Source organism: Primulina huaijiensis, chromosome 3 (assembly GCF_012295235.1).
Source record: "Primulina huaijiensis isolate GDHJ02 chromosome 3, ASM1229523v2, whole genome shotgun sequence".
Lineage (NCBI taxonomy): Eukaryota > Viridiplantae > Streptophyta > Magnoliopsida > Lamiales > Gesneriaceae > Primulina > Primulina huaijiensis.
Window position 1 is genome coordinate 24,108,235 of NC_133308.1, and position 25,298 is coordinate 24,133,532.

The 25,298-nt window shown below is 34.7% G+C and overlaps 4 protein-coding genes and 1 long non-coding RNA gene across 7 annotated transcripts; 2 read left to right on the top strand and 3 right to left on the bottom strand.

The window, feature by feature from the left end:
* Positions 1-286: 286 nt before the first annotated feature.
* LOC140973926 (putative aconitate hydratase, cytoplasmic) lies at positions 287-7,458 on the bottom strand. The gene is made up of 20 exons (XM_073437072.1): positions 7,140-7,458; positions 6,526-6,630; positions 6,136-6,296; positions 5,968-6,060; positions 5,419-5,604; positions 5,163-5,324; positions 4,667-4,811; positions 4,424-4,566; positions 4,267-4,323; positions 4,098-4,177; positions 3,892-3,967; positions 2,980-3,165; positions 2,741-2,808; positions 2,554-2,672; positions 2,344-2,465; positions 2,127-2,225; positions 1,564-2,043; positions 1,329-1,427; positions 996-1,238; positions 287-709 (listed from the first exon to the last, which is right to left on the bottom strand). The coding sequence occupies exons 1-20, from the start codon at positions 7,411-7,413 to the stop codon at positions 641-643; spliced, it is 2,967 nt and encodes a 988-aa protein (XP_073293173.1). The 5' UTR covers positions 7,414-7,458; the 3' UTR covers positions 287-640.
* Positions 7,459-10,962: 3,504 nt separating this feature from the next.
* On the top strand, positions 10,963-14,678 carry LOC140973927 (uncharacterized). The gene is made up of 3 exons (XM_073437073.1): positions 10,963-11,818; positions 13,422-13,638; positions 13,842-14,678. The coding sequence occupies exons 1-3, from the start codon at positions 11,600-11,602 to the stop codon at positions 14,321-14,323; spliced, it is 918 nt and encodes a 305-aa protein (XP_073293174.1). The 5' UTR covers positions 10,963-11,599; the 3' UTR covers positions 14,324-14,678.
* On the bottom strand, positions 11,569-12,212 carry LOC140973928 (uncharacterized). Its single transcript, XR_012174700.1, has 2 exons — positions 11,994-12,212; positions 11,569-11,849 (listed from the first exon to the last, which is right to left on the bottom strand). It is a non-coding gene; the product is annotated as an uncharacterized lncRNA (long non-coding RNA).
* A 3,019-nt stretch (positions 14,679-17,697) lies between the features above and the next one.
* On the top strand, positions 17,698-18,429 carry LOC140972283 (zinc finger protein ZAT12-like). Its single transcript, XM_073434733.1, has one exon. It carries the CDS (start codon positions 17,735-17,737, stop codon positions 18,242-18,244), a length of 510 nt encoding a protein of 169 aa, XP_073290834.1. The 5' UTR covers positions 17,698-17,734; the 3' UTR covers positions 18,245-18,429.
* Positions 18,430-19,051: 622 nt separating this feature from the next.
* Positions 19,052-23,831, bottom strand: LOC140973929 (uncharacterized). Of its 3 annotated transcripts, none has more exons than XM_073437076.1 (5): positions 23,696-23,831; positions 23,532-23,567; positions 21,052-22,686; positions 20,040-20,136; positions 19,052-19,889 (listed from the first exon to the last, which is right to left on the bottom strand). In XM_073437076.1, the coding sequence occupies exons 3-5, from the start codon at positions 22,669-22,671 to the stop codon at positions 19,234-19,236; spliced, it is 2,373 nt and encodes a 790-aa protein (XP_073293177.1). In that variant the 5' UTR covers positions 22,672-22,686; positions 23,532-23,567; positions 23,696-23,831; the 3' UTR covers positions 19,052-19,233. The 3 variants fall into 3 exon arrangements, with proteins under 3 accessions (XP_073293177.1, XP_073293175.1, XP_073293176.1); XM_073437074.1 differs by having other exon boundaries at positions 19,962-20,136; XM_073437075.1 differs by having other exon boundaries at positions 19,962-20,136; positions 21,052-22,689.
* Between the last annotated feature and the right edge of the window lie 1,467 nt (positions 23,832-25,298).

The following is a 25,298-nucleotide window of genomic DNA, read 5'->3' on the forward strand; positions in this document are numbered from 1 at the left end:
GATTTTTGATACTATCAATTATCAATAATTATAATGAATATTCGAACATTACATTAAATCCCGTACTTGAATGATTAAAGCATTTAAATAACTAAATCACTTTGTAATTAAATCTATAGATTTAAAATGATTTTGTCGATTTCTAATTCTTAATATTTTTGGATGAATAAAATTTCATATCAATATATCAGTCGTAATGTTGATTTCAAACTCTTAATTTTTTTTGATAAATAAAATTCAAATAGAATTCAAACACAACATTTAAGAACAAAAAAAATGATAAATGTGAAACACAAACTAATGTGCTTTATTTATTATTATATGTATATGAGAAACATCTGACACACACAACATAGAAATATAACAAGACATGCACCAGTGCCATGAGAACTGAGAAGAGGTGAGTTTGACATAGAACACTACCCACCTGTTGCCGACAGTGAACATACATTTCAAAAGAAAAGTTTCAAAAATAGCATTTGAAAAGTTCAACTAACAACTTGATGGGGGTGAAAACATGTAAAATATCCCCCTCTTATTCAGACCCAATCCCCAGCCAATCTCATGGAACCAACTCAGGTTTAAACAGACGGCAGCTGCGAGACAGACGACTTTGAAAGAGCGAATCTCACTGTTCTCTTCACTCTTTGCTTAACTGACGAATGACATACTGAAGAATCCCTCCATGGTCAAAATATGTCAACTCAACCTGCAGAAAAAAAATAAAATTGGTTATGGGATCTCCACTAATTGTTTGCGCTTATAATTTCACCGAATTGATTGATCAAATCTCGGTATCGGTTACAAATGACTGAAATCTATTCTTGAAATCTTCATCCATGTGCAGAAGGTTTAATTACTAATTGGATAACTATCTATTCCATCCAAATTTAAAAGTTTAAAAAGAAATTACAGTTTCGAAAAACTAGAAAGGCAGAAACTGATCACGTGCATCGACAAGAAACTAAAATCACCGTAGTGTCGAGAGTGAGTACCTCTGTGTCAAAGCGTAAGGTACACGTAAAAGATTTTCCACAATCAGTCGTCACGGTAATATCTTGTCCAGGCCTTATATCACTCGCTTTTGATGGGAGATCTATGGTGTAACGCTCGTGCCCAGTCAAACATAGGGTATCCGCATCCTCGCCAGGCTTGAAGCAAAGTGGGATAATACCCATACCAACCAAGTTGCTGCGGTGGATCCTCTCAAAACTTTTAGAAATGACTGCTTTTACACCCTGAATTAACAAATGAAAATAATACACAACTTGACTACAATTCATAATGTGACTGACATGACTTTTACGGAATTGTTAAATATGACTCACCTGGAGCATTGGTCCTTTCGCAGCCCAGTCTCGAGAGCTACCACTTCCATATTCTGCACCAGCAATGACAATGGTATCTTGTCCAGCTGAGGCATATCTCTGACATGAGAAAAACAAGTCGAGTGTTTTAACAGTGATTGATGAATGTAGTTTTGCACAAGATCTACTACTGCAAATGTTTTGTACCACTGAATGTAAAAAACTCAGAACTATCATGCTAAACCATCAAGCTTACCATTGCTGCATCATACACATAAAGTTTCTCCCCCGTGGGAATGTGAATGGTCTTCGGTCCCACTTCTCCATTTAATAATTTGTTTACAATTCTAATGTTAGCAAAGGTACCCCTTGCCATAACCTCATCGTTGCCACGACGACTACCATAAGAATTGAAATCCCTCCTGTCAACCCCACGCTCAATCAAGAACTTTGCAGCAGGACTGTCCTTGTGTATACTTCCGGCAGGAGAGATATGATCAGTAGTTATACTGTCACCAAACAGCAACAAACAATAAGCATCCTTCACTCCACGGGGACCAGGAGGGTGCATTGTCATGCCGCTGAAATATGGAGGTTTGTGGATGTAAGTTGAGCTCGAGTCCCATGCATAAAGACTTGACGAAGTTACTGTTAATTGATTCCATAATTGGTTGCCCTTCGTGATGGCTTCATAAGTGCTCTTAAACATTTCAGGAAGTACACTGGATTGAACAACCTACATGAGACACTTTTAAATATTAATAGTCTCCAAGAAAAGTTATGATTCAAAATCATACAAATCACGGAAACTCAAACTACCTCAGCAATTTCTTCGCTAGTAGGCCAGATATCCTTGAAGTACACGCTTTTCCCACCTTTCCCAGTACCAATTGGTTCCTTCTCAAAGTCAATGTCAACCTAAAAATTCAGTAAAATCAGCAGAAATTAGTTAACCAATAAAAAGAAAGCTCGCCACCATATAAGTTGGTAACATATCATAGACTGAAACGAGCCCCACAAAAGCCCCTCAGCATACCGTGCCAGCAAGTGCATAGGCAACAACCAGTGGAGGTGAAGCAAGATAATTAGCTCTTGTTAGTGGATGAACACGGCCTTCAAAGTTCCTATTTCCAGAGAGCACGGCAGCAGCAACAAGATCTGCAATATAAGTTGGAACAATGACAATTGATTAACAACGATAGAGTCACAAATACCCAAGGAAAATGGGAAAGCGAGTGGGAAATACCGTTATCAGTAATTGCAGAAGCAACAGGTTCATCGAGATCCCCAGAGTTTCCGATGCAAGTTGTGCAGCCATAGCCAACGATGTTGAACCCTTGTTGGTTCAAGTACTTTTGCAGGCCACTATGAGTGATCATAAATACAAGTCAGTATCTAACATAAGAAATTGTAAATGAAACATCTCTCTATACCTCTCGAGCAAATATTTTGTTACGACTCCAGACCCCGGGGCGAGACTTGTTTTTACCCATGGTTTAACCTATTCAAACAGTCATCATGACATATGTCAGGAAAAGTCGAGCCGTCGACAAAAAAATAAGAAATCAGAGAGCTAATCAAGCCACGACAGGTTAAAGCATAGGTGCATAAAAAATATGAAAATGAACCACAACAGAATCCAAATAGATAATCCTGAAAGACCAATACTAACCTCTAACCCCAATTCACATGCTTTCTTTGCCACAAGACCAGCTCCAAGCATCACACTAGGGTTTGATGTATTTGTACAACTCGTAATGGCTGCTATAACAACACTTCCATGCTTGAGTTCTGCAGGCTGCCCATGGAATGTGAAGTTTACTACTTTCTCCTGTTGTTCTTTCGGCACCGCAAACCCCTGTAAAATATGGAGAAATCTAAGTTAATTAACACAATTCTTCTTTGCATCTATTGCAATGGTTTCCTAATAGTTGCCGGATATGTCGCTCATCCATATACTTTCATTGTTGTTCAGACCTCAAGTTAATTACTGATAGATTATGGTCCATGTACTCCGCAACACATTGTATTATCGAACAATCAGTCTTAAATATGGTCCGGATCGTAATTCAGATGAATCACATCAGAGTAAGATCATTTCCTAGATCAGAATAACGAGATCCAAGTAATTCTAATCTCTCTATAATAAAAAAAAATTTGAAATTTGCTGTTCTAATCATGTTTTCGGGTGATAGTAAATTATGTTGAACCGTACAACCTACTTAAATCAAATATATTCTTTCTTCAAGTAATGCAACATTTGGATTCTAATAATAATACAAGGAAGCGGAAAATGGAATGCAAACATTGACATGTAATATCAATGTCGTTTCATATCTAGTTTTCAAAAGGTAAATAGTTTGCATTAGGTTCAGACTGACCATTCAAAACTAGTAGATTCCATTCACAAAGCATAAACAACAGAGATTTGGATGGTATGCTCGTTCTATGATAGATTGATCGTACACAAATTTATCTAGGTTCAGTGTCATTATTTTCTTGTATTTTCAGTCAACTCAGTTGTAAAGTTCAAAATCAAGAATTTCTGAGTGCAAAAAAAAAAAAAACAGAACTTTGCATCTACCTTGAAACCAACTTTACTGTCGAGACATGAATGCCAATCAATCTTCATATCTTTTATTGGAACCCGGTCATGAGGCCTAATTTTTCATTGCAGCAACTTATTAACCCCAAGTAAAATATATTTTCAAGAAGTAACAATGTGGAACGGTGGAAGCAACAGCACTTCGATTTGCCAATGCCCTAAATAAACATTATCAAGTACAATACCTTTTAGGCCCTGAAATACAAGGTTCTACGTCAGTAAGATCTAACTCCAGATAAGACGAGTACACTCTTTCTTGTTGAGGCTGTAAATGCATTCACCAAAGTAAGCTCTTGGTTATTTTGTGCAACTTGATGGGCCACATGAAAAATAGCGAATAACTCAGACAATCACCTCATTGTAGTCTACAAACATATTATTCGCACGTAGATATGCCTCAATCATTGCCACCTGCCCAGTTGAAGCATTTGACAAACTTACATAATCTTCATAAACTTTTGTACGATATTATGATATCTGTATAAAAAGAAGTTGTAGACTTGTAGCTAACCGTTTCATCACTTCTTCCAGTCAATTTCAGGTATTGCAGGGTGACATGATCCACAGGGAAGAAACCCATGGTTGCTCCATATTCAGGAGACATATTTGCAATCGTCGCTCTATCTGCTAATGATAACTTACCCATGCCTTCACCTACCAACATTTTAAGAGGTAGAACAAATATCAGCCACTGCACCATAAGAGAAGATGCAACAAGAAAACTTTGCGAACATTATGGATACAAGCGAGTTACCATAAAACTCAACAAACTTGCCAACGACGCCATGCTTTCTCAACATTTGTGTCACGGTTAAAACCAAATCTGTTGCAGTAACCCCATTACGCAATTTTCCAGACAATTTAAAACCAACAACACCGGGAAGAACCATGCTCATAGGCTGCCAAATTTGCAGGAGACAAATATTTATGCTCAACACACTGAGAATTTGCCAAAATCAATGCACAAAACAGAGCAAGATATTATAGGAAGATAACATAAGTATTGTAAAATAACATGCAACCAAGAGACGGATTTTAAGTATAGGGAGCTTTTTAACTTAGTGAAATCATGAGATGAAATCAAGTATTCGAGTCTCAAATGAATGATAATTAAAAATTTTGTACTATTTTCAATTAAAAAGCAACACATTATCCTGCATGCGAGAGCACTAATAACAAAGCAAACTAGAACTACAAAAAATAAAATAGAGAAGCTTTACATAAATATGTGAGTAAAATAGGCGAAGTACCTGGCCAAGCATCGTTGCCTCTGCTTCAATTCCTCCAACTCCCCATCCTGCAACACCCAATCCATCAATCATGGTAGTATGAGAATCAGTTCCAACAACACTGTCCGGATACAATATGCCATCTGTGTTAAAAACAACCCGCCCAAGATACTCCAGATTCACCTAAAAATCAATCATAGCATTCTCATGAACTTATGCTGCAGCAAGCAGAGATACCCAAAAATAAAATTGATATACATCCGGTCCTAAATTATACCTGATGGACAATACCAGAACCAGGAGGAACAACGAGCATGTTACGGAAGGCGGTGGATCCCCATTTAAGAAAAGCAAACCTCTCATTGTTTCTCTTGAACTCAAAGTCCATGTTAGCCTGCACAGCATTTTCTGATCTGGCCACATCAACCTGAACAGAGTGATCAATGACAAGATCCACAGGAACCTGTATGTAACAAGTGAAAAGAACACAGAAATCAGAACAATCACAGAATGTTATAGCACGGAGGTGACCATATTTTTTCTTTTCCCTGACCTCCATATTATTTATTTTCCCTCATAACCATACAATTCTCAAACTAGTTCCAAAATGTTCCTCCTCACCATAGACTCGGACATATTTTTTTAAAGATGAATTAGCAAGAAAAGCGTAATATACAAAATGATCAAATAAAATAGACATAAGCTTAATGGAAAGCTGCATAATACACACAGTCATCACATACAATATGATTACGCTCATGGAAAAGTGAAACTGCTAAGCATATATCAGGCAGGTTGTTCATTGCAAATAGGAAATGCAGCATACCAAAGGGTTTATTTTATCTGGGTTACTACCAAGATCCTTGATTGCTTCTCGCATAGAAGCAAGGTCAACCACAGCTGGAACTCCAGTAAAATCCTATGAGTAGAAAAAAAAATATATGTGAAGCTGTTATAAGCATATTATCTACCTCCAACAAAAATTATCTGTCACCTGTAACAAAACACGAGCAGGCTTAAAGGGAATTTCAACTTGCTTCGGTGCAGACTTTTCCCAATCAACGATCTTCTCCACATCCGCCTTAGTGACTTGAAAGTTGTCACAATTTCTTATAGCTGATTCTAGAAGTATTCTGATCGAATATGGAAGCTTGTCTGCAAGTAAACATCAGCAATGAATGTGAAGAAAACAATGGATAAACAAGAGCACAAACAAAAACACTGCCTTGACATGAATGTACAGTTAGAAGATTGGCTAGACAATCCTTTCTAAAGCCAAATAAAAATTGTAGCTATAGTTTGTATAATTCAACAAGCGTGGATGGTACATCAACCAGAAAAAAGCACGGAATATGAAATGGTTTTAGGAGAAAAAAGTTCATACCGATTCTGGGATCATTCAAAGCAGGTAGGCTGTAAAATTTTCCAAATTCTCCTCCTCCTGGTTTGGGAAGACCGGACAAAATTCCACTGAAAGGATGCTCAGCAGCTGCATGACATTTACAAATCTCACTATCAGAATTCAAAAATAGTAAAATAAATGTCCAACTTCTTAACTAAGAAGTAGAAGATAGCAAATACTAAAATAAAACTCATCTCTAGTACAATACGGACCGTTCAAGCCAAAAATGGGAGGTTGCTCAGGAAGGGCATACAACAAGTCCAAGAAGACATTCGAAAATGAAAGATTGATAAAATCACTAAGATGTAAATGAAGATTACTTTCAGCTTACGAACAAACTAGAGAAGTGACAGAAAAACAAAGGTAATCCACATACCAAAACGGATCCGATCAAAAAATAATACATTTCAAAATCCATCCAGCACATTGCAAAAAAAAAATGCAGAGAGAAGCCACGTGACCAAATGGATGATCAAAACACCTCGGCTCCACTAAAAAATCTAGTACATTTCATCAATCACTTCCCAATCCCACCAACGTACCAAAAACACACACACAAGTCAGTATTAAACCAATCAGAACACATCACATCATACCCATGGTCGCGATCTTGCGCTCGAACCGTTCGAGAACCGGAGAGGACGCCCTGATCTGAGCTCTAAAACTAACCGGCGATCGAGAGCCGACACCGCAACTCCAACTGGGGACAGGACACCGCCGCGATCGCAACGCGGACGAGAAACTCAACGATCGACGGTAACTGACCGAAGAACAAAAATGAGCCCGAGAAGAGAAGCTCGATGCGAAACGAAAAGCTCTGAGAATCAAAGATGAAGATGATGATTGAGGATAGCAAGAGGATAAATACATATCGTACTTTGTATTATTATTGAATAGTCAGAAACCCTAGAGATCAGCACAACTACCTGTCTCAGCAAACAAACAGTATATATTTTCTAAATTGGGTGGACCGTAGGATCTCCGGTGTGGGCATCCGACGGTGGTGAGAATTACGTATTTCTTTTGACTTTTGCTTTGGCTCGCATGGCAGCCACGTGCACGTGATCTGGAACGCTGTCGTTTTGGCCACATCTGTTTAAACCCCACAACGTTCGCCTTTCCTTATTACAAGTTTCTTGAAGGTTTCAAAACAAAATCTAACTATATTTAAATATTATATAATGGATTAAATTGAAATTAAAATTTAACAGTGAAAAATTCGAGAAATACAAATAACAAGGATTGTCAAACATGAAAGATTATTAGAATATTAAAAATATGAAAAAAACGAGAAAACGTGAGAGATCTGGAGACGCTGAAAAATATATCATGTACAATCAGAATTTTGTATTAAAAAAAACTTAAAAGTATGTCGTTATTTTTGTATGTAATGAAAATTTGTTCCTCAAAATTAATGCATCAAATACTACAATAAATATATCATGTCACAAGGATAATATTTCATACAAATACGCAAACTAATAAGTCAAAAAAGTCATGCAAATGAAAAGAACTATACGAGGATGGAAAACTTTAATTTTGTTATCATAGGTGGGGATGATATGTTCATTTGATATCCTAATCAGAAACATACATTAAAATTATTAAACATAACAAAGTTGACAAAAACTGGTGTGAGATGGTCTCACGGGTCGTATTTTGTGAGACGGATATCTTATTTAGATCATCCATGAAATGCAGAGAGTATTACTTTTTATTGTGAATATCGGTAGAGTTGACATATCTCACGGATAAAGATTCGTGATATCGCTTCATAATAGACCTACTCAACATAGCTACATAAAAGATTATAACTAAAAATGTAACTCTCAGTAGACCAAGTCAACTATTCACAAGTTTTCACTTTGATAAGAGATTGACTAAACTAGTCAACTTTTATGCTCAAGTTAGAAATATCAGTAATACACGTTTCAAAATGTGTAGCATTAAAACCAAATAAAATTTGAGTGCAAGTTAGAAATATTAGTAATACACGTTTCAAATTGTGTATCATTAAAACCAAATAAAATTTGACGTAAGCGTGTACGAGTGAGAGTATGACCTAGATGAAAGGCCTCTTGAGAAGTGCGTTAAGCTGCTGAAACTGCTAAGCTTGATCTGGTTGGCTTAAGTGGACCATAAAAAAGTGACGCAGATTTTAACGGGTCATATTGTCTCTACTGAGATATATCAACGGTAAGAAAATGATAAGACTGATGTCTAAGGGATATGAGACAGCATTAACAGACATACACGGAACTCCCAGAAACATGGGTCTAACAGTCCGGTACAGTAGCACCTAAATTGATGCACTCTGTGCTGTCACTAATATAAAAAAAATAAAGTTGTGCTTTGACTAACATATATAGCTTTTACCTAATAACAAATTATTGATCCTAAACATTGAGAAATTGAGACATTTCTGTTCAATTTCAGGAATAATCTGAAAATTCATTCTCATAGGCATAAATATATCAATATCAAGTTGTTGATTCGAGGCCACCAATATTGAATCCATTAATATTTTTAGAAATATACAGTCATTTATATCAAAAGTTAATTTGCTACACCTTCAAGGGTAGAAATAAAAAGTAAGAAGCAAAACTACAATATTTAGCATAAGAAACATTTTCATTTTCCCAGATTGTAACTAAAGTTACGTGAGTGGTTCTCATGTGAGACCGTCTCACGGATCCTAATCTGTGAGACATGTCAACACTACCGATATTCATAATAAATAGTAATATTTTTAGCATAAAAATTAATATTTTTTCATGGATGACCCAAATATGATATTTGTCTCACAAATACGACCCGTGAAACCGTCTCAAACAAGTTTTTGTCTAAAGTTAATAACATAAAAAATAAATGTGTTTAAAAAAAATAAAATTAAAAAATTGTACAAATATATATGTCTAAAGATGATCCTATTGCTTCTGTTCCGGACACCGCTACGGATTCCGATTCTGATGATGCTGGACCGGATGAAGCAGGGGAGAGGACCGGTGATAGACGCATCTTTTGTTTGTAAAATCGAATATTCTGTGTCCTATGAAAAACCATGAAATAAAAGTCGTCGTTATCATCTTACATTGCCACCTACTACAGAACACACACGTATATATTTGAATGACTTGTATATTTCAGTACGATAGGAAGCAGCCACTAACTAATGAATAATTATCCAGGGCAGTCTCCGTACATTTTCCGACATATATATATATTTAAAATTTATTAATTTCATTCTGCCCTTTTAAGGAGACCTGACACTTGCGTTTGAGATTAAGGTATGATATATTTTTTTTGTCATTTGACTTATTTGGAGGATTAGAATTTAGCTAAATTTTAAGTTCAATTTTTTCATATATACTACTAATCGGATGGTTTTTAGTAGTATACGCCTGAAATTCATTAATCGCCCAAATTTTTCTGTTCAAATCAAATCATGTAAACATGACATTATAATTTTGTCAGGTACTCCAAAATTCTAGACATCGTTTTGTCCTCACGTGAAAAATTTTGTTTCCGCTATCATACAAGATTTATCACAATTTTGTGCTTTTTTCTCGAAAAATGTTTTTTTTAATTTAAAAAACATGTTACAATATCCTTAATTAAATTTAAGCAAGTATGCCTACTCAATTTGATGTTTTATGCGCGTATTTATTATTTACGTATAATTTATGTAGGACTTGGTCTATTTTTGGCAATACTGATGATCGGCATAATCCATTATTAAATAAAATAAAAGAAATGGGAAAGTTGAGAAAACATTTGGAAGCTGTTGAGAGAACTGATCTTGAGGTCGAAGATGTGAAAAGCCAGCTGAGAGAGGACATAAAAAACGTTCGAGAATATAGATTTGAAATCTATGGGTTTCGATTATAGTTTATTGTTAACAACAAAATAATAGATTAAATTTTAAATTCATATCTTACTTATTTACACATTACTTAATTAGTGTTAACAACTAAATAATAGATTAAATTTTAACAACAAATGATAATTATTATATGTCGAAGCCCTTGGATGGGATACATTCTTTGTATAACACAGTCTCATGTGAGAATAACCATATTATAACATCTTGTTAATCATAACAAACGATCTCTCAATACCAATAAGATAACGAGTTACTTAAAAATATAATTCCGGAATTTTTTTTCCTTTACATTATTTCTATGTTTATAATCTTCTCGTTCGCAAAAGAAACATATAATTTATTATGAAATATAACGATGCTCAAAAAATGAATGTGATCAACTTTTTATAATCAATTATGTTAATTAATACTGCCAAAATTTCGGGCTTCCACCATAATGAATGTGGAACGGTGAGCCGTCCATGTTCAATAGCTCTGATTAACAATGAAATTCAGGCTTTTCCAGTTTCTCGCGTTTCTCGTGACAGGTCACGAAATTTTACTTGGTCATTACGAAACCGCTCGGAGGACATTTTAGTCATTTGTCTCGTGATCCTCTCCGTTATATGAACTTCACCTGTCATTCTTCTCTCTGTCTTCGTTCCTTTGGGCTGGCTGGCTGGCCAAATTGAATTTCTCATCTTTGGATCGTCAATTTCGATTATTGATAATAATTAATTTCACAATATGATTAATTAACAGGATGTTTCGATCTTTATTTTTATGTTTTGCCGAAATGGAACGTGATTTTTTGGCAATAAATTTCAGCAACTGCTTCCGTTTCTGCTGAAAGTTGTGTAATTGTGTTGTGATTCAATTTTTTTAATAAACAAATGGTTCAGTTTTTTGATAGTTTTATAAAACATAGAAATTTCGAATTTGATTGATTCAAATCCAGGTTCAATTGGTTTTTTTTTATATATATATATTTTTAAATTGTTTATTGTATGTTCCGATTTCGCACATTTTTGTTTGTTATCAAGCATTGAATTTTGGAATCGAAGGGAAGGCTGAAACAGCTGAATATTCAATTTTGGTTTTTGGGTAACCTTGGATTCACTCTGTCCATCGGTATTTTATGAAAAAATAAGCCATTTTTTAGAAGAAGGTATCGGTTTTAGTGGTTGCTGGGTAATGAACTGTGGGGTTTGGGCCGCGTCTGGGGTGTGGGCGAACCAGATGGTGGACGGAAGAGGAGGTGGTGGTGTTGTGAGCTATGAGAGCGAGCATGATTTGGCGATGATGGTGAGTGAGTTTATGGAGAATGGGAATTGTGGCGGGACCGACTCTAGATACAGCAGCGACAGCGATTCCGGTCTCCCTGAACTTGTTCAACTCGCTGATAAAATATCGGTAATATTCTCTTTCTCTATATTTGTAATGCCTAGGAAGGCAGTTTTTTTTTTTTTTTNTGTTGTTTTCCACAAGTTGTTGCAAGGCCTAAAAAAAAACCGGTAACTTTCCCTTTTTCTTTTTTTGTATTCCCTGGGATGGTTTTTTTTTTTTTTTTTTTTTTTTTTGAAGGGACCTATGAAGGCAGTTAGTATATTTACTTCGGGATAATTCTAAAAAAAATTCGGTGCTTAGAAATGGAAATGTAGATTTTGGATTTAGATTGGTGTCTTAGCCTAACTCCCCCATTTCTTTCATGCACCTTGGATTTTGCATTTCCAGAATCCGTTAAACCCGTTCAACACATTTCTAAGTAGTATCTGAGCACCGAGCACCAAAATTTTTGAGAATTATGAAATNTCTTTCATGCACCTTGGATTTTGCATTTCCAGAATCCGTTAAACCCATTCAACACATTTCTAAGTAGTATCTGAGCACCAAAATTTTTGAGAATTATGAAAGTTACCAATTTCCCGGGCATTACGATATTGAATGAGGATTCTGGGTTTTTGTTCGGAATTAAGTATTGAATGCTGCATTTGTAGCGTTATTAAGAATTGCTTCCATGGAATAATTTGTTCTTGTGCTTGGAGTAGTTCGAGTAGCTCTTGAAAAAAATAATTAGATGTTGATATTTGGTGGGTTTAAGCCGTTTTGAGTGGCAGGACTTCCAATGAGATGAAACGGGTCAGTCCTCCAGTAATAAGGAATAATTTAAGCTGGCGCAAGCATCAGTCTTTGCTTCGATGGTATATCCGTTTTGTGAAATAGTTTCATTGAAACCAAATTATGAGTTATTCATGTTGCCCCTTTCGAATTGTGCATCTACATGTTCTATGTTGGCCCAATTTGTATCCCCTATTTCTTTTTTTTTCGTAGATTGAATGCTGAAATGAATTGTGCATCTACATGTTCTATGTTGGCCCAATTTGTCTCCCCCATTTCTTTTTTCTCGCAGATTGAATGCTGAAAAATGGTTTCAGCTTCTAATTTTGAATGTTGTCTGTCTATCCAGCATGGATGTTCGAACAAAGCCTTTGCAGATGGACCCTTCTCATTGTTTATTAGAATTTAACATATCTTGGTGCGTGCGTATCCATATAGAGTCTGTATTTAGGCATTATGATGAACGAGCGTTCGTTGCGTCCTAGGTAACTTGGGTGTAGAGAGGATTTGGTGATCTCGATAACCTCATGATCAAGTGTTTCAAGTGACTTTGTTTGCTTTACAAGCAGTTTCAGGTTTCACTGAGCCATGTTCTTTCTTATTTTTATATTTGATTTTATGTTTACCTTTCTTCTTTTCTCATCTTATGCGGTTTCTGCATATATCTTTTTTTTTTTCTGGTATTAGTGACAAACTACTAAGTTCGTGTTTGGTTGTGCCTTATTTTGTTACAGCAGGCATTGTTTTTAATGATTCTTTGAATTATATCCCACATATTAGTGTCATCATCACTTGGTCTCTATGTTTGAACTCCTTGCATACCTGCAACAACACTTTCATGTTTCAATGTTTACTAGTTTGTCTACACTTGCCTAATTAGTTTGCTTGGATTCTGCAGTATCTTAGGTTGGTGATGGATCAATTTGAAACTCAATTGTTTTCAGTGGTCCATTCTCTTGCTCTATCAATTAATGAAAGAGACCTTTACTTTGCACATTTAGGTCTGTGCAATGCTAGCTGCGTCAGGTACTCCCTGGTAAAGCTTCTGAGGCTTTCAGGTTATGATGCTGGTGTGTGCATATCCCAGTGGCAACGGGATTCCAGTGTTCCTGGAGGTAATATTATTCTTTATCAAGTTCATGTTCAGCTGAGTGATGAAAAAGGCTCTCAGCTTTTCTTTGATGTATATTGTCGCTAATTCTTTGGAATTCATTTATTTTTTTTTATCAACAATACTTGGTCAATTGGCAACGGTAGAATTTGTTGAGGATTTTACTCGGTAGGTTTATTGAGATAGCTTTTCTGGTTTTATATGCAGGGGATCATGAATACATTGATGTAGTCCGATACAATGACACGGGAAGCACAGAGCGCTTGATTGTGGATATTGACTTCAGAAGTCACTTTGAGATTGCTAGAGCTGTTGATTCCTATGATAAGATTTTGAATTCGCTTCCAGTAATTTATGTAGGCTCTTTTGCTAAGCTTAAGCAATTTCTTCAAGTAATGGTTGAAGCTGCTAAATTTTCTTTGAAACAAAACTCAATGCCTCTCCCTCCCTGGAGATCCTATGATTATTTGCAAGCTAAGTGGCAATCTCCATATGATCGGAAGTTCGATCATGATGTACAGATCCATAATACCATTCCTGCAGAACACAACAAGTGTGTTGGACATCTAAAGAGGCTTCATTCTTCACTTCAATCCGAGATTGAAGGAGAACGAACATTAAAACCCTTAAATAGCGATAGGAGAATTAATTTTGATAGGCGTAGACTTCCAAATTTCCACGCTTTCTGATATATGCCAGTTTGGCCTGAGTCTTGAAATTCTATTTTTTTCCATGGACATGAAGTTTTAGTATGCACCAATATTCTTGTGGTTGGACTCCATTTCTGCCATTGTGCAGCACAAAACCCTTTGCTCTATTTGGTACCACTTTGAAACGATGCCTTTCTTCGAGAATAACCCTCGATTAAGGGTGGACTGAAGTCTGTTATCTGTCGAGGACGTTTTTCTTGCGCCGACGGGGCAGAAATTTTGTGCATTTTTCATGTATTTTATAAAATATTTGATCTTCAAAGGTTGATATGGAAAGGTACTTCGTGATTGTTTCAATTTGTTTTCAGTAGAAGATCTCAAGTGAACTTGGTTTATAAATGATTTTTTTTGTCCGACTGTTTATTTCATCTCACCGAGTATTTCATAAGTTTACATGAGAGCTCTTTGCAAGATCGAGTGTTTATCGTTTCTTTAAAAAATATTTATATGGTGTAGCTCAACTTTTTTTAGTCGTACAATAGCTTAATCGCCATTTTACACTATTTTTCAGAGCTTAATCATCCCCATACAAAATATTTTAAAGGTGAATAATTGCTTCTCATTATTAACTCTTCCAATGATTGCACTAATTTATGATTTATGATAATCAAATATATGGATTTTAATTCGCCTATAAATTGTGAAATCAAAAGTTTGTCACCGTTTTATTAATTGATCGTGCTATTTAATCTTTTTAAAGCCGTAAAGCAGTTATTTCTTCTCGATATTAATGCAGCAACTGGAAAAGATGTTTCATAAAAATGGTGGAGGGATTAACATTTGATATACCAATAAATTTGTTTAAAAAAATAAAAAATAATGTTTTATTGTTTAAATTTAAATTACACGAAAATATATGGATAAAGCTGGAATCTCAAATAAAACATTTTTTTTAGTTAAACTAGTTAATAAAATAAATACAAAATCAATTCGTGTTGTTTAAACAATATGTTTGAAATCCAAAGTTGAGATGATTCCAACACAGCTAGAAAATTCCAATACAGCTAGAAAAGTTCAGTACTCACAAATGTTTCACCATATTTCTAACACGCCACTCATCATATCAGGAAAAAGACTATTTGGTGTTTTTTTTCACGACGATAAAAACACACCGCTGTTATCTTTTGATGCGCATGCAATTATTTGATGTTATTTTTGGTATCATAAACCGAATAGAGATCGAGCTATTCAGGATGTTAAACTGATAGTATAATGTTGATTGATGCTAGCTAGTAAATTGATGAAGTTTTACGGTGATGAAAAAATAGACACATCTTAATGAATTAGAAGATTAATAAAATTTTACAAATGGATAAAGTTAAAAATAATTATGTTTTACATATATTATACATTTTTCATCGTCTCGTTTCACGAGTCAAACTCATGGACATATTAAACTTTTTTTTAATTAATAAAAATTAGGTCTAAAGTTCTTAGCAAGAAATTCTAGAAGAAAGTGAATTGAAGTGAAGTTTCCATGTAAACACTCACCCCCCCAAACTCGTGTTAGTTAAGCCATACGGTCATGCTTACGCGCTGCTGAATGAGACCACTTGGGATATTCTTAATCTTATTATATATGACGTGCTACTTGATATTTATCCATATTCGTCACGTAATTTAAGGGGTTTTTCGATTTAGTTCCTCTTATATGTCATTGCGAAAACAATTTAGTAGATGTCTTGTGAGACATTCTCATAAATTTAAATTTATAAGATTAGTCGATTCGATCTATATTTGGAATAATGAAAATTAATACTTTTAACACAAAAAAATAAATTTTTTAATCAATCGAATCAGAGAAATTAAACCCATAAATTATAGAGATGAAATTGAATATTTTGAGGACGATAATCAATATTGAGTTATGACTGAAAATGTTTCTTGAATATGAGTCATTGCTTTGGTAATTGACTGACTATTTGCTTCATAGTCTTTATCAATCTAGAAGTATTCCTCCTATTGAGTACAAATTTAATAAGCCCTAGCTATTTATAATTATTTTAACTTAATAATTTGGCAGAGGATAAATCTAACACTCAAAGTACAAGTCATTCTAACACTCTAGAAGATAACTTTCTACGGATATTATACGACGACTATTTTGTATATGCTCGAATGCTTTTTGTTTTACCAAAAATTATAATAGACGGTAATAATGCAACTTAAATCTTTTAAATCGTACAACAACTCAAGCGCTATGCATCGATTGATCTACCTAGTAGAGACAGTTGTTTCACTCCAACAATCTTCCTCTCAATAATCACACTATTTACAATCAATGAGAATCGAACTCTTGACATTTTCTCTCATACCAAAGCGTTTTATCAAATGCTATAATGATGATATTTGTGTTACTCAAACTTTTTAAATCATACGACAACTCAAACGTCAAATTAATAGCTAATTAAACGGCAAAACAAATGATATAATAGTCCTTCGTGCTAAGAAATGTTTAAAAAAAATAATTGTGACTATATATATTAAAAATAAGCGTAGAAATAACTAAGTATTTCTACTTGATGCTTGCTTCTATATCTTAAATTTGAATATATGTACAATGTAATTTTAAATACATTAACCTTCATGTAAAATGTGAACACGATGGAATAATTCTTCCCCCGTTAGATGCCATGTTTGATTTTCGGTTTAATAATAAAAATAATAATAAGGGTGTTTAGTTAGGAAAATGGACTTTTAAAAATTAGTATTTGAATAATTTTAGAAATTAAAATAGTACCATTTTACGATGAAATTCTCAATTGCTAGCATTTGATGTACACTGAGTAAACCCGAGAAAAATTCTCACGTTTGATAATATAGTATATGTCATTATGTTGTACAAATAAAATCACGAATTTTAATTTATTTCGAAAAATAATACAAATGATCCACATTAAATTTTATCGGGATAACTATTGACACGACACGTAAGCACACATAAATATTGATTTCACACTTTAAATTCGTATGAATTATCTTAACTACAATATATAATTAATAAAATTTAGTGGACACTATTTTTATGTATAGTACCATAAAAAAAATCTTCAACTTGACTCAATCTATGAAAAATATTATTTTTTTACATCAAAATTATTCATTTCCACTCCATATATAAACGAAATCGACTCATTTAACAAATATATATAAATCGTAAAACTAGTTGAGATCGTCTCTACTCTATGATATAATATAGACTTGTGATTGCTTGTTAATATGAACTCACGAAACCCTACATATGCTTCATGTATTCCATTAGTTTGACTTCCTTGGCAAGTAATTGCCCAATTTATTTGAAAAGGTCAACTTTTTTGTTAAGTCAAACTCTCCAACTGCGGATTCNATATAGTATTCCTTCAATATCACTTTATATAATTAAGCAAAGCCATGATGATGAAGAGGAGTAGAGAAGAAAACTTTGATGTGGACATAACAAACATGACAGATTGTTTGATGCTATTGTCCCGTGGAGGTGGCGGAGCTGGTGGAGATCATTTAAATCGTGTATTCGAATGCAAGACGTGTAATCGGAGGTTCCCTTCGTTCCAAGCGCTTGGCGGCCACCGCGCGAGCCACAAGAAGCCGAGGCTAGCGCCCGGAGATCAGCCGGCTTCTCCCCCGAAGCCGAAAACACATGAATGCTCTATATGTGGGCTAGAGTTTGCAATAGGGCAAGCACTTGGAGGTCATATGAGGAGACACAGGGTAGCCATGAATGATGAGAAACACAAGGATTTGCCTTTCAAGCACCTATCGCTGTCTCCGCCGCAACATTCTCCGGTCGTCAAGAAATCGAGTAGTGGGAGGGTTTTGTGTCTCGATCTGAATCTGACTCCATTGGAGAACAAGTTTCTTCTTGGAAAGGCTGTTGCTCCTGCTCTTCATTGCTTCTTCTGATATTTCAACTATCGAAACCTTTTGGTTTCAAAATATTTATTTTTATTTTTTGATTAATGACATAGATCCAGATTCATTTAATTTTTTCTTGTAATATCATCATTTAATTTTTCATCTGTATATGATTTATACATGTTTATTCAAACTTTATGATTCATATAATAGTGTTGTTTGATCTCACAATACTTTTATGTGTGATATGAATCTAGATTAACGGACGACTTAAATATTTTGGGAATATAAACATTTGGCTATTATTCTTAAATAAAATTATTTATTTAGATTAATAAGTTTTAAATCATTAGATTATGAATATATTAGAGTATTTTTTTAAAAAAATCAATTTAGTTACCATGACTGAATATAATTTTTTGTGATACGGTCTCACGAATTTTTATCTGTAAGACGGGTCAACCCTACCGATATTGATCACAATAAAAAATAATACTCTTAGCATAAAAATTAATATTTTTTTTATAGATGACCCAAATAAGATATTCGACCCACGAAATTGATCCGTGAGACCGTCTCACGAGAGTTTTTGTATTCTTTATATATACTATTTATATTATGGTATACTTACAATATTATCATGCATAATAGCTAATTCTGGGGTATGGTTGAATTTTTTTATAAACAAAAAATATCCCAATAAATTTTTTGTTTATCTATAACCATGAGTTAATTGCACCAATCATGATTGTGAAAATTTTAAAAGACTTAAAATTTCGTTAAATAAATTATTAGACTAATACATCCTGAATTTTAAAAAATAGAACACATTACAAGACAAAAAATGTAATCCGCGTGATAATAGCTCTACCATGTATGGAACTCTAAACAAAATGCATACAAAAAGAATCCATGCCAAAAGCTGATCTTCATTTTTCTCCATATATTCGTGGCATACCAAAAGCATGTATCAGGCAATGCGCCGAAAATGTGTACCCCAAAAATCACTCACACTCTATAGACAAACAAAATTTTATTCACTCGATCCACAAACTAATGGATTCCATAACCAACTCCTCAAACAAAGATATCTCGAGCTCTCTACTTATGACATTGGTGTCTTTGTCATCCACCTCCCACCATTTCATTGCTCCCTCGACAACCTTCTCGGATGCATCGTTGCTCTTTTCCCTTTCCAGGCTAATAACCATTTTCCACAGCATGTTTTCAACTTCATCACGCTTCATTCCAGCAGTAAAATGTCTTTGTAGAGAAGATGTTGCACGAGAATGAAAGTTTAAGAGTCGCTCAAGGATGGTCGTCAAACCGGAATTCACAAGGTCAAAAAGAAGCTGCCGGTCAGATTTTTGCCAACATGCTTGTCTACCATATTTTTTCTCCAATGACTCGAAGACCAAGGGGCTTATTGGGCGCTCTAGGCAATCCCATGACTGGATAATATCAATTATTGGTCTCTCCTTGAAACATCCTGCCTCGTCTAAAACATCGACAATGTAACAGAAATTCCTACTTTTGTCATCTCCCAACCACCTATGAACCTTTCCAGAATTAAAAGAAAGATCGGCAATCCCTTCCTCTTTTTCCTCTTCGTTGCCAGAAACAATCATCTCGGATCCTTCAGAATACGCTTCTTCTGATTCAGAGTTAAAAACTTGAAATTTTGATTGCTGACCTGAAAGTTACAAATTGCAAGAATATTATTAAAGAACAAGGTTGAGTAATTATTGTTATGTTATATTAATACATGTACTCTCAAAGCATTCAAAAATTGAAGGATATTTTGTATCAAATGATTCCAGAACTGAATCAGGACTACACTGACCGATGGGTCCATCCAACTGTTTCTGAAACTCTGGAGTAACTAGCCTCGAGCAGTTTGAATAACCTGGCTCCTCCTCAGAGAATTCATATAATGATGCCTGCATTTGGGTGAAAAGAAAAGGATCAGCTGTTGTAAAATTTGATTAATCTTTTTGAGAGAGGGTAAATGGTAGAATGGGAAATGTTATTTCTTCTAATGACAAAATGTTCATAGATCAGCTAAATTTATTTTCTCGGTAGAGTATCATCTAAATTGATAAAAATCTTTAGAACAACAGTATCCACGACTTTTGCTGATGACAATCTTGTTCAAGAAAGCATCAGTTTCATCCTCCATGGTACCATACACCTACATCACTTCTTCCCAGACCGACAACCTTATTGGGTCACATTAACTCTAAATGGTGGTATATTAAAGATTAGGAGAGGAAGCTAGTAACTCTATAGACATATCTACTATAGGGAAACAATAGATGGTTTCAATGGATGAAACGGGTAAAATGTCATGCGTGAAGATAGTTTCATGCTTCAACAATCAGTTGAAGAAATAGAGGGAGTAGGATGACTGGAGTAAGGGTGGCAGACAGTTTTGGAAGTAATGGGATAAGAGGGCAGAGCCAGAATAATTAAGCAGAAATTTGTTAATATATGTTTAAGTATGTTGAGCTTGGTGCGGTGGTAATGCACTCGATAACTACACATGTTTTAACAAGTGTTCCATGTCATATTTCCACATACACCAATGAAATACGCATACCTATTATATATCAACCAAATATCTCAGCACAAAACAATAACTAGAAGTATATGGATCCCACTTTGCTGGACTTCCCTCACATAATATGCCACCAGTATTTCCAATGGGGAATATGGAAAATAGTAGTAAAAAATGAGATATATGTGATGTCCTGTGGTCACTAAATCCATAAGCTGTGGATTGGTGAGGTAAAATTGTATCTGTAACAGAGAATGAGTGTTATAGATACTTGAAACCTTATAAAGATCTAACGAACCTCTCCAGTGGAAGCTTCTTGAGAATAAGAGGAAGATGCATCCTTCACTGAAAAGAAACCGGAATTTGATTCTGGCTGCTGGTCCTCACTGATTTTAGAAAAGACCCCTCCATTGAATGCTTCCACATCAGCCAACGCATCATTAATTCTACGTTGCAAAGATAAATTTGATGGCCTTGAAACACCAGGAGCAAGTTTTATTTCTCTGCACCAATCATTCTCAGAGCTACCTTCCATCTCATCCTGATTTGTTTTGGCATATGCATCAGGGGTATTATTTTCTGAGCATTTTCTAGAAGAGTAACAACTCGATATCTCAACACTTGTTGCACTCTGTAACATGGAGGAACTCATGACGGGAAAAGAAAGTAGGTCACAGCCACTCCCACTTCTGCTTTTCAAGATATCTTGTTCCTTGTCCATCTTGCCACCGTTCCCAGTAGAAAGACTCTCTTTAGTTGTTTCAGATTCAGAATGGTGAAGATTTCCACTGCGGTCCTTCTCCCAAACTTTTATGTGGCCGATATCTAAAGGAGAAGTAGAATCAAAATTTCTACTCTGCTTACAGGATTGAGTGCATAAAGCTTCCATTTTAACATGAGTTTGGCCCCTCCCAGAAACTTCAATCTTTTCAATTTCTTTTTTTATCTTCCTTCTTTCATAATTTTTCTTAAATGTTTCTTGCCCCAAAGAGGACTTATATAATAAAAGACGTGGACTGTTATTGAACTTCCTATAATAATAGACACCTGGACAAGAAGGGAAGAATGCCTGAGACTCGTTTTTTAAGTAATTCTCATCTTCACTTGCTGGCCTTGATAAATCTTGTAAATTGCTTCTGCACCTTCGTTGTCTAGATGTTCTGTTCGTAGTTCGATTACGATAAAAAAAGCTACGCATGAGTGGCTCAATATCATTATCAAATAGTCCTTTATATGCCATGTCACAATGATTTCCACTTTCAGGCCTTAATGACTCTCTGATTTCTGATCTAGAAAGTAAATCCAACTTTGTAACTCCACAATAATTTGTAGTCTTCTCTAACTTTGGTGTACACCTTCTGACACAAGGAGAAACGTAGGATTTATCTATCACATCAGACTGGATTGTAAAGAAATCATTTGTGTAAACAGTAGCAAGGCTTTGATCAGTAGAAGAACTTTTGTCAAGTTTCTGAAGATATCTTAGGACATTCCCTTGGGCACCATGCTTGCCGTTTGTAACAAATGATTTTCTGTCCTCGTGGCTGGCTCCAGATATTGAATTTGACAATGGAACAACTGCAGGCTTTTCATTTGAGATGACCATTTTTTCCGTCCTAGTATTCTTAGGTGTGTATTTGTCGGGAACAAAATGATTTTTGTCCTCGAATATTTTTACTCTGCAGGCACGCTTCACTCCCTGCAACATCTCATTATTTGTCTCTCTTGAACGTCCAATACGGAGTGAACTTCCCTGTCGTAGGCCTACAGAAGCTGACTTACAGATATACGCATCAGATAGTACTCTTTGATATTTGTGGAGGGGCTGCTGATGGGGCAGTTCATCAATGCCCATTAATCTAGCAATTACACTATCAGACACAAGTGGTTGCCGTCTCTTTTGGCAATTCTTTTCCATCTTGATCAATAAATTCTGCTAAAATTTCATCAATGCAGAAGTAAGTTAATAAACAGAAAAGCTTTGAATAAATGATTTTCCTCAACGAGATGAGAAGAAAGGATATCACCTATTGCCACACATGTTAACTATCAACAATCATCAATACTGGCTAAGAAGGCAACAAAAATTGATAGTAAAACACAAAGGAGATTTTAACTTCTACGTTGAGGACAAGATGATATCAGTAAACACAAAACAACTAAAGAAATCGAATATCAATTTGTTGATAGTTGATACCATTGAAACTATAGCATTTTAATAAAAATTGTTGGCGGCATTTTTCAAAGAAGAAAATGATAGCCAACTTATTCCTACATTAGGAATGCCGTTATATCATACATTCAAACTGCACAATATTTTGAGTAGCACATACGGATCACAGCACAGTCTTTATTTCAAAATGCAACAAATAATCTGGAAAACATCTCATGCGATCAACCAACAGTTAGGAGTGAATCGCAACCCGAGTTAAGCATCAATTTAAACAAATTTATCGTTTTCATTCGTGGTAATAACAAGTTCTATTTCTTACACTTCAATTTTTTTTAAAAGCATACACTTGCAGAACTCTCTGTTAGATTCCTACAAGAGGTGACATCACAACAATACAAATCGAACGCTACATGAAATAACTACTCCCAATCGGAGAACCATTGAGCTCAAACTATAAAAATGAGAAATTCTTGAATTTGAACAAAAATAAGAGCTTCAACTCAATCAATCAACATAGAGAAGGTATATTGCTTAATAAATAATAAAAAGAAAATGATGAATAAATAAATGGCAAAATCAAAACAAGAATCGAAGGGAACGCTCACCACTTATGATCGTCGATGAATGCCTCCGCTAATTATCTGTATCCAAATTACATCGGAATAAAAGTATGAAAAAAAAAAATTCGAATTCAAAAGCAATTGAAAGATGATACGCGTCCAATATTAAATCTTCGATTGTGATCAATTTAAAATAGTTGAATTCATACCTGCGAGTGTGATTTCCATCCAAAATAAGAAACTGAAACTGAAACTTGATTCTGTTTTCCAACACGGGTGGAAGTACGCGCCGCCACTGAAGTGGTCAACGCTAAATTTGCGCCAATGGAGACGCGATTACTTATAAATGAGCCCATTTCAATTGATTGGAGAAAATATTTTAATTTTTTTTAATTTTAAAATAAAATTTATTTCCATGAAAACTCGAACTCCAATTATAACAGATTTTTCTAGGGCTGGGAAAATATATCGAAATATCGTACCGAAAAAATACCGAAATTACCGAAAAAATCAATATACCGAAAATTTCGGTACGGTATGATACCGTACCGAAATTTTCGGTATCGGTATCGGTAAGTTAATATTTTTTTTTTCGGTATACCGAAATACCCAAATAAGATATTCTTTTATTTTTTTTTAAATTTAAGTTCGGTATACCGAAATATTTTCGGTATACCGACATTTTTTCGGTATACCGACATTTTTTCGGTGTCGGTATGGTATCCGGTATGAATTCTTTCATATCGAAAATTCGGTATACCGAACATTCGGTATATCGAATTTCCGGTATCGGTATCGGTATGGATTTTTCCATACCGATATTTACGGTACGATATACGGTACCGTGGTTCGGTACGGTATACCGTACCGTACCCACCCCTAGATTTTTCTCTTAATTTTTAAAAATTCAATCTAACAGGTTGAATGAATTAAAAATTATGGGTTTGATGTGGGAATAGGTCTCATGTGAGACTGTCTCACGGATCCTAATCAGTGAGACGAGTCAAATCTATCGATATGCACAATAAAAAGTAATACTCTTAACATAAAATGTAATACTTTTTCATAGATGACCCAAATAAGAGATCCGTCTCACAAAATATGACCCGTGAGACCGTCTTATCCAAGTTTTTGTCTTGATGATGTGGTGATTTCGAATTTTTCATTCTGAAATTACATTCTTACAATTTCTTTGACACATGAAATTTGACTTAGTTATATTCTGACATGAAATTGTAGATGAGATGATTTTATTTTTTATCGATGTTTTTTTACACAAGAGGTTCGTGTGAGCATTTGAATGAAAAATATTAAGTTGAACACATTTTTATATGCTATATTTCCATACTTTTTGACGTTAAGTATTTATTTGAACATATGTAATTTTTATTTTTATTTTTGAACTGAATAAATGACAGTAAACTTTTGGGACCATTGGATGCCATACATCTGAAATAAGATTGTGGACAATTAAAGCTCTTGAATCATATGAACCCATCGTATTTCATGAGATTGCACCCTTGACAATGACACAATCATTTTCTTACTTAACTTTTCCAAAAAATAGATTAATACTCTAATTTACCAAAAATCTAATTAAATATTGAATAAAATTTGTTAAAACTTTAGAGACCCATATATGTACACATAAAATAAAGCAAGATGACCTATGGATGCGGTTTAGCGATAACAAGTTTAGAACGAAATATCGAGTCCGATATCAAATTGTAACAAATCACTTCCTAAAAAAAACCTAAAATTAAGTAAACTCCAAGTATATATAATCTATAATCACATCTAGATTTAACCATG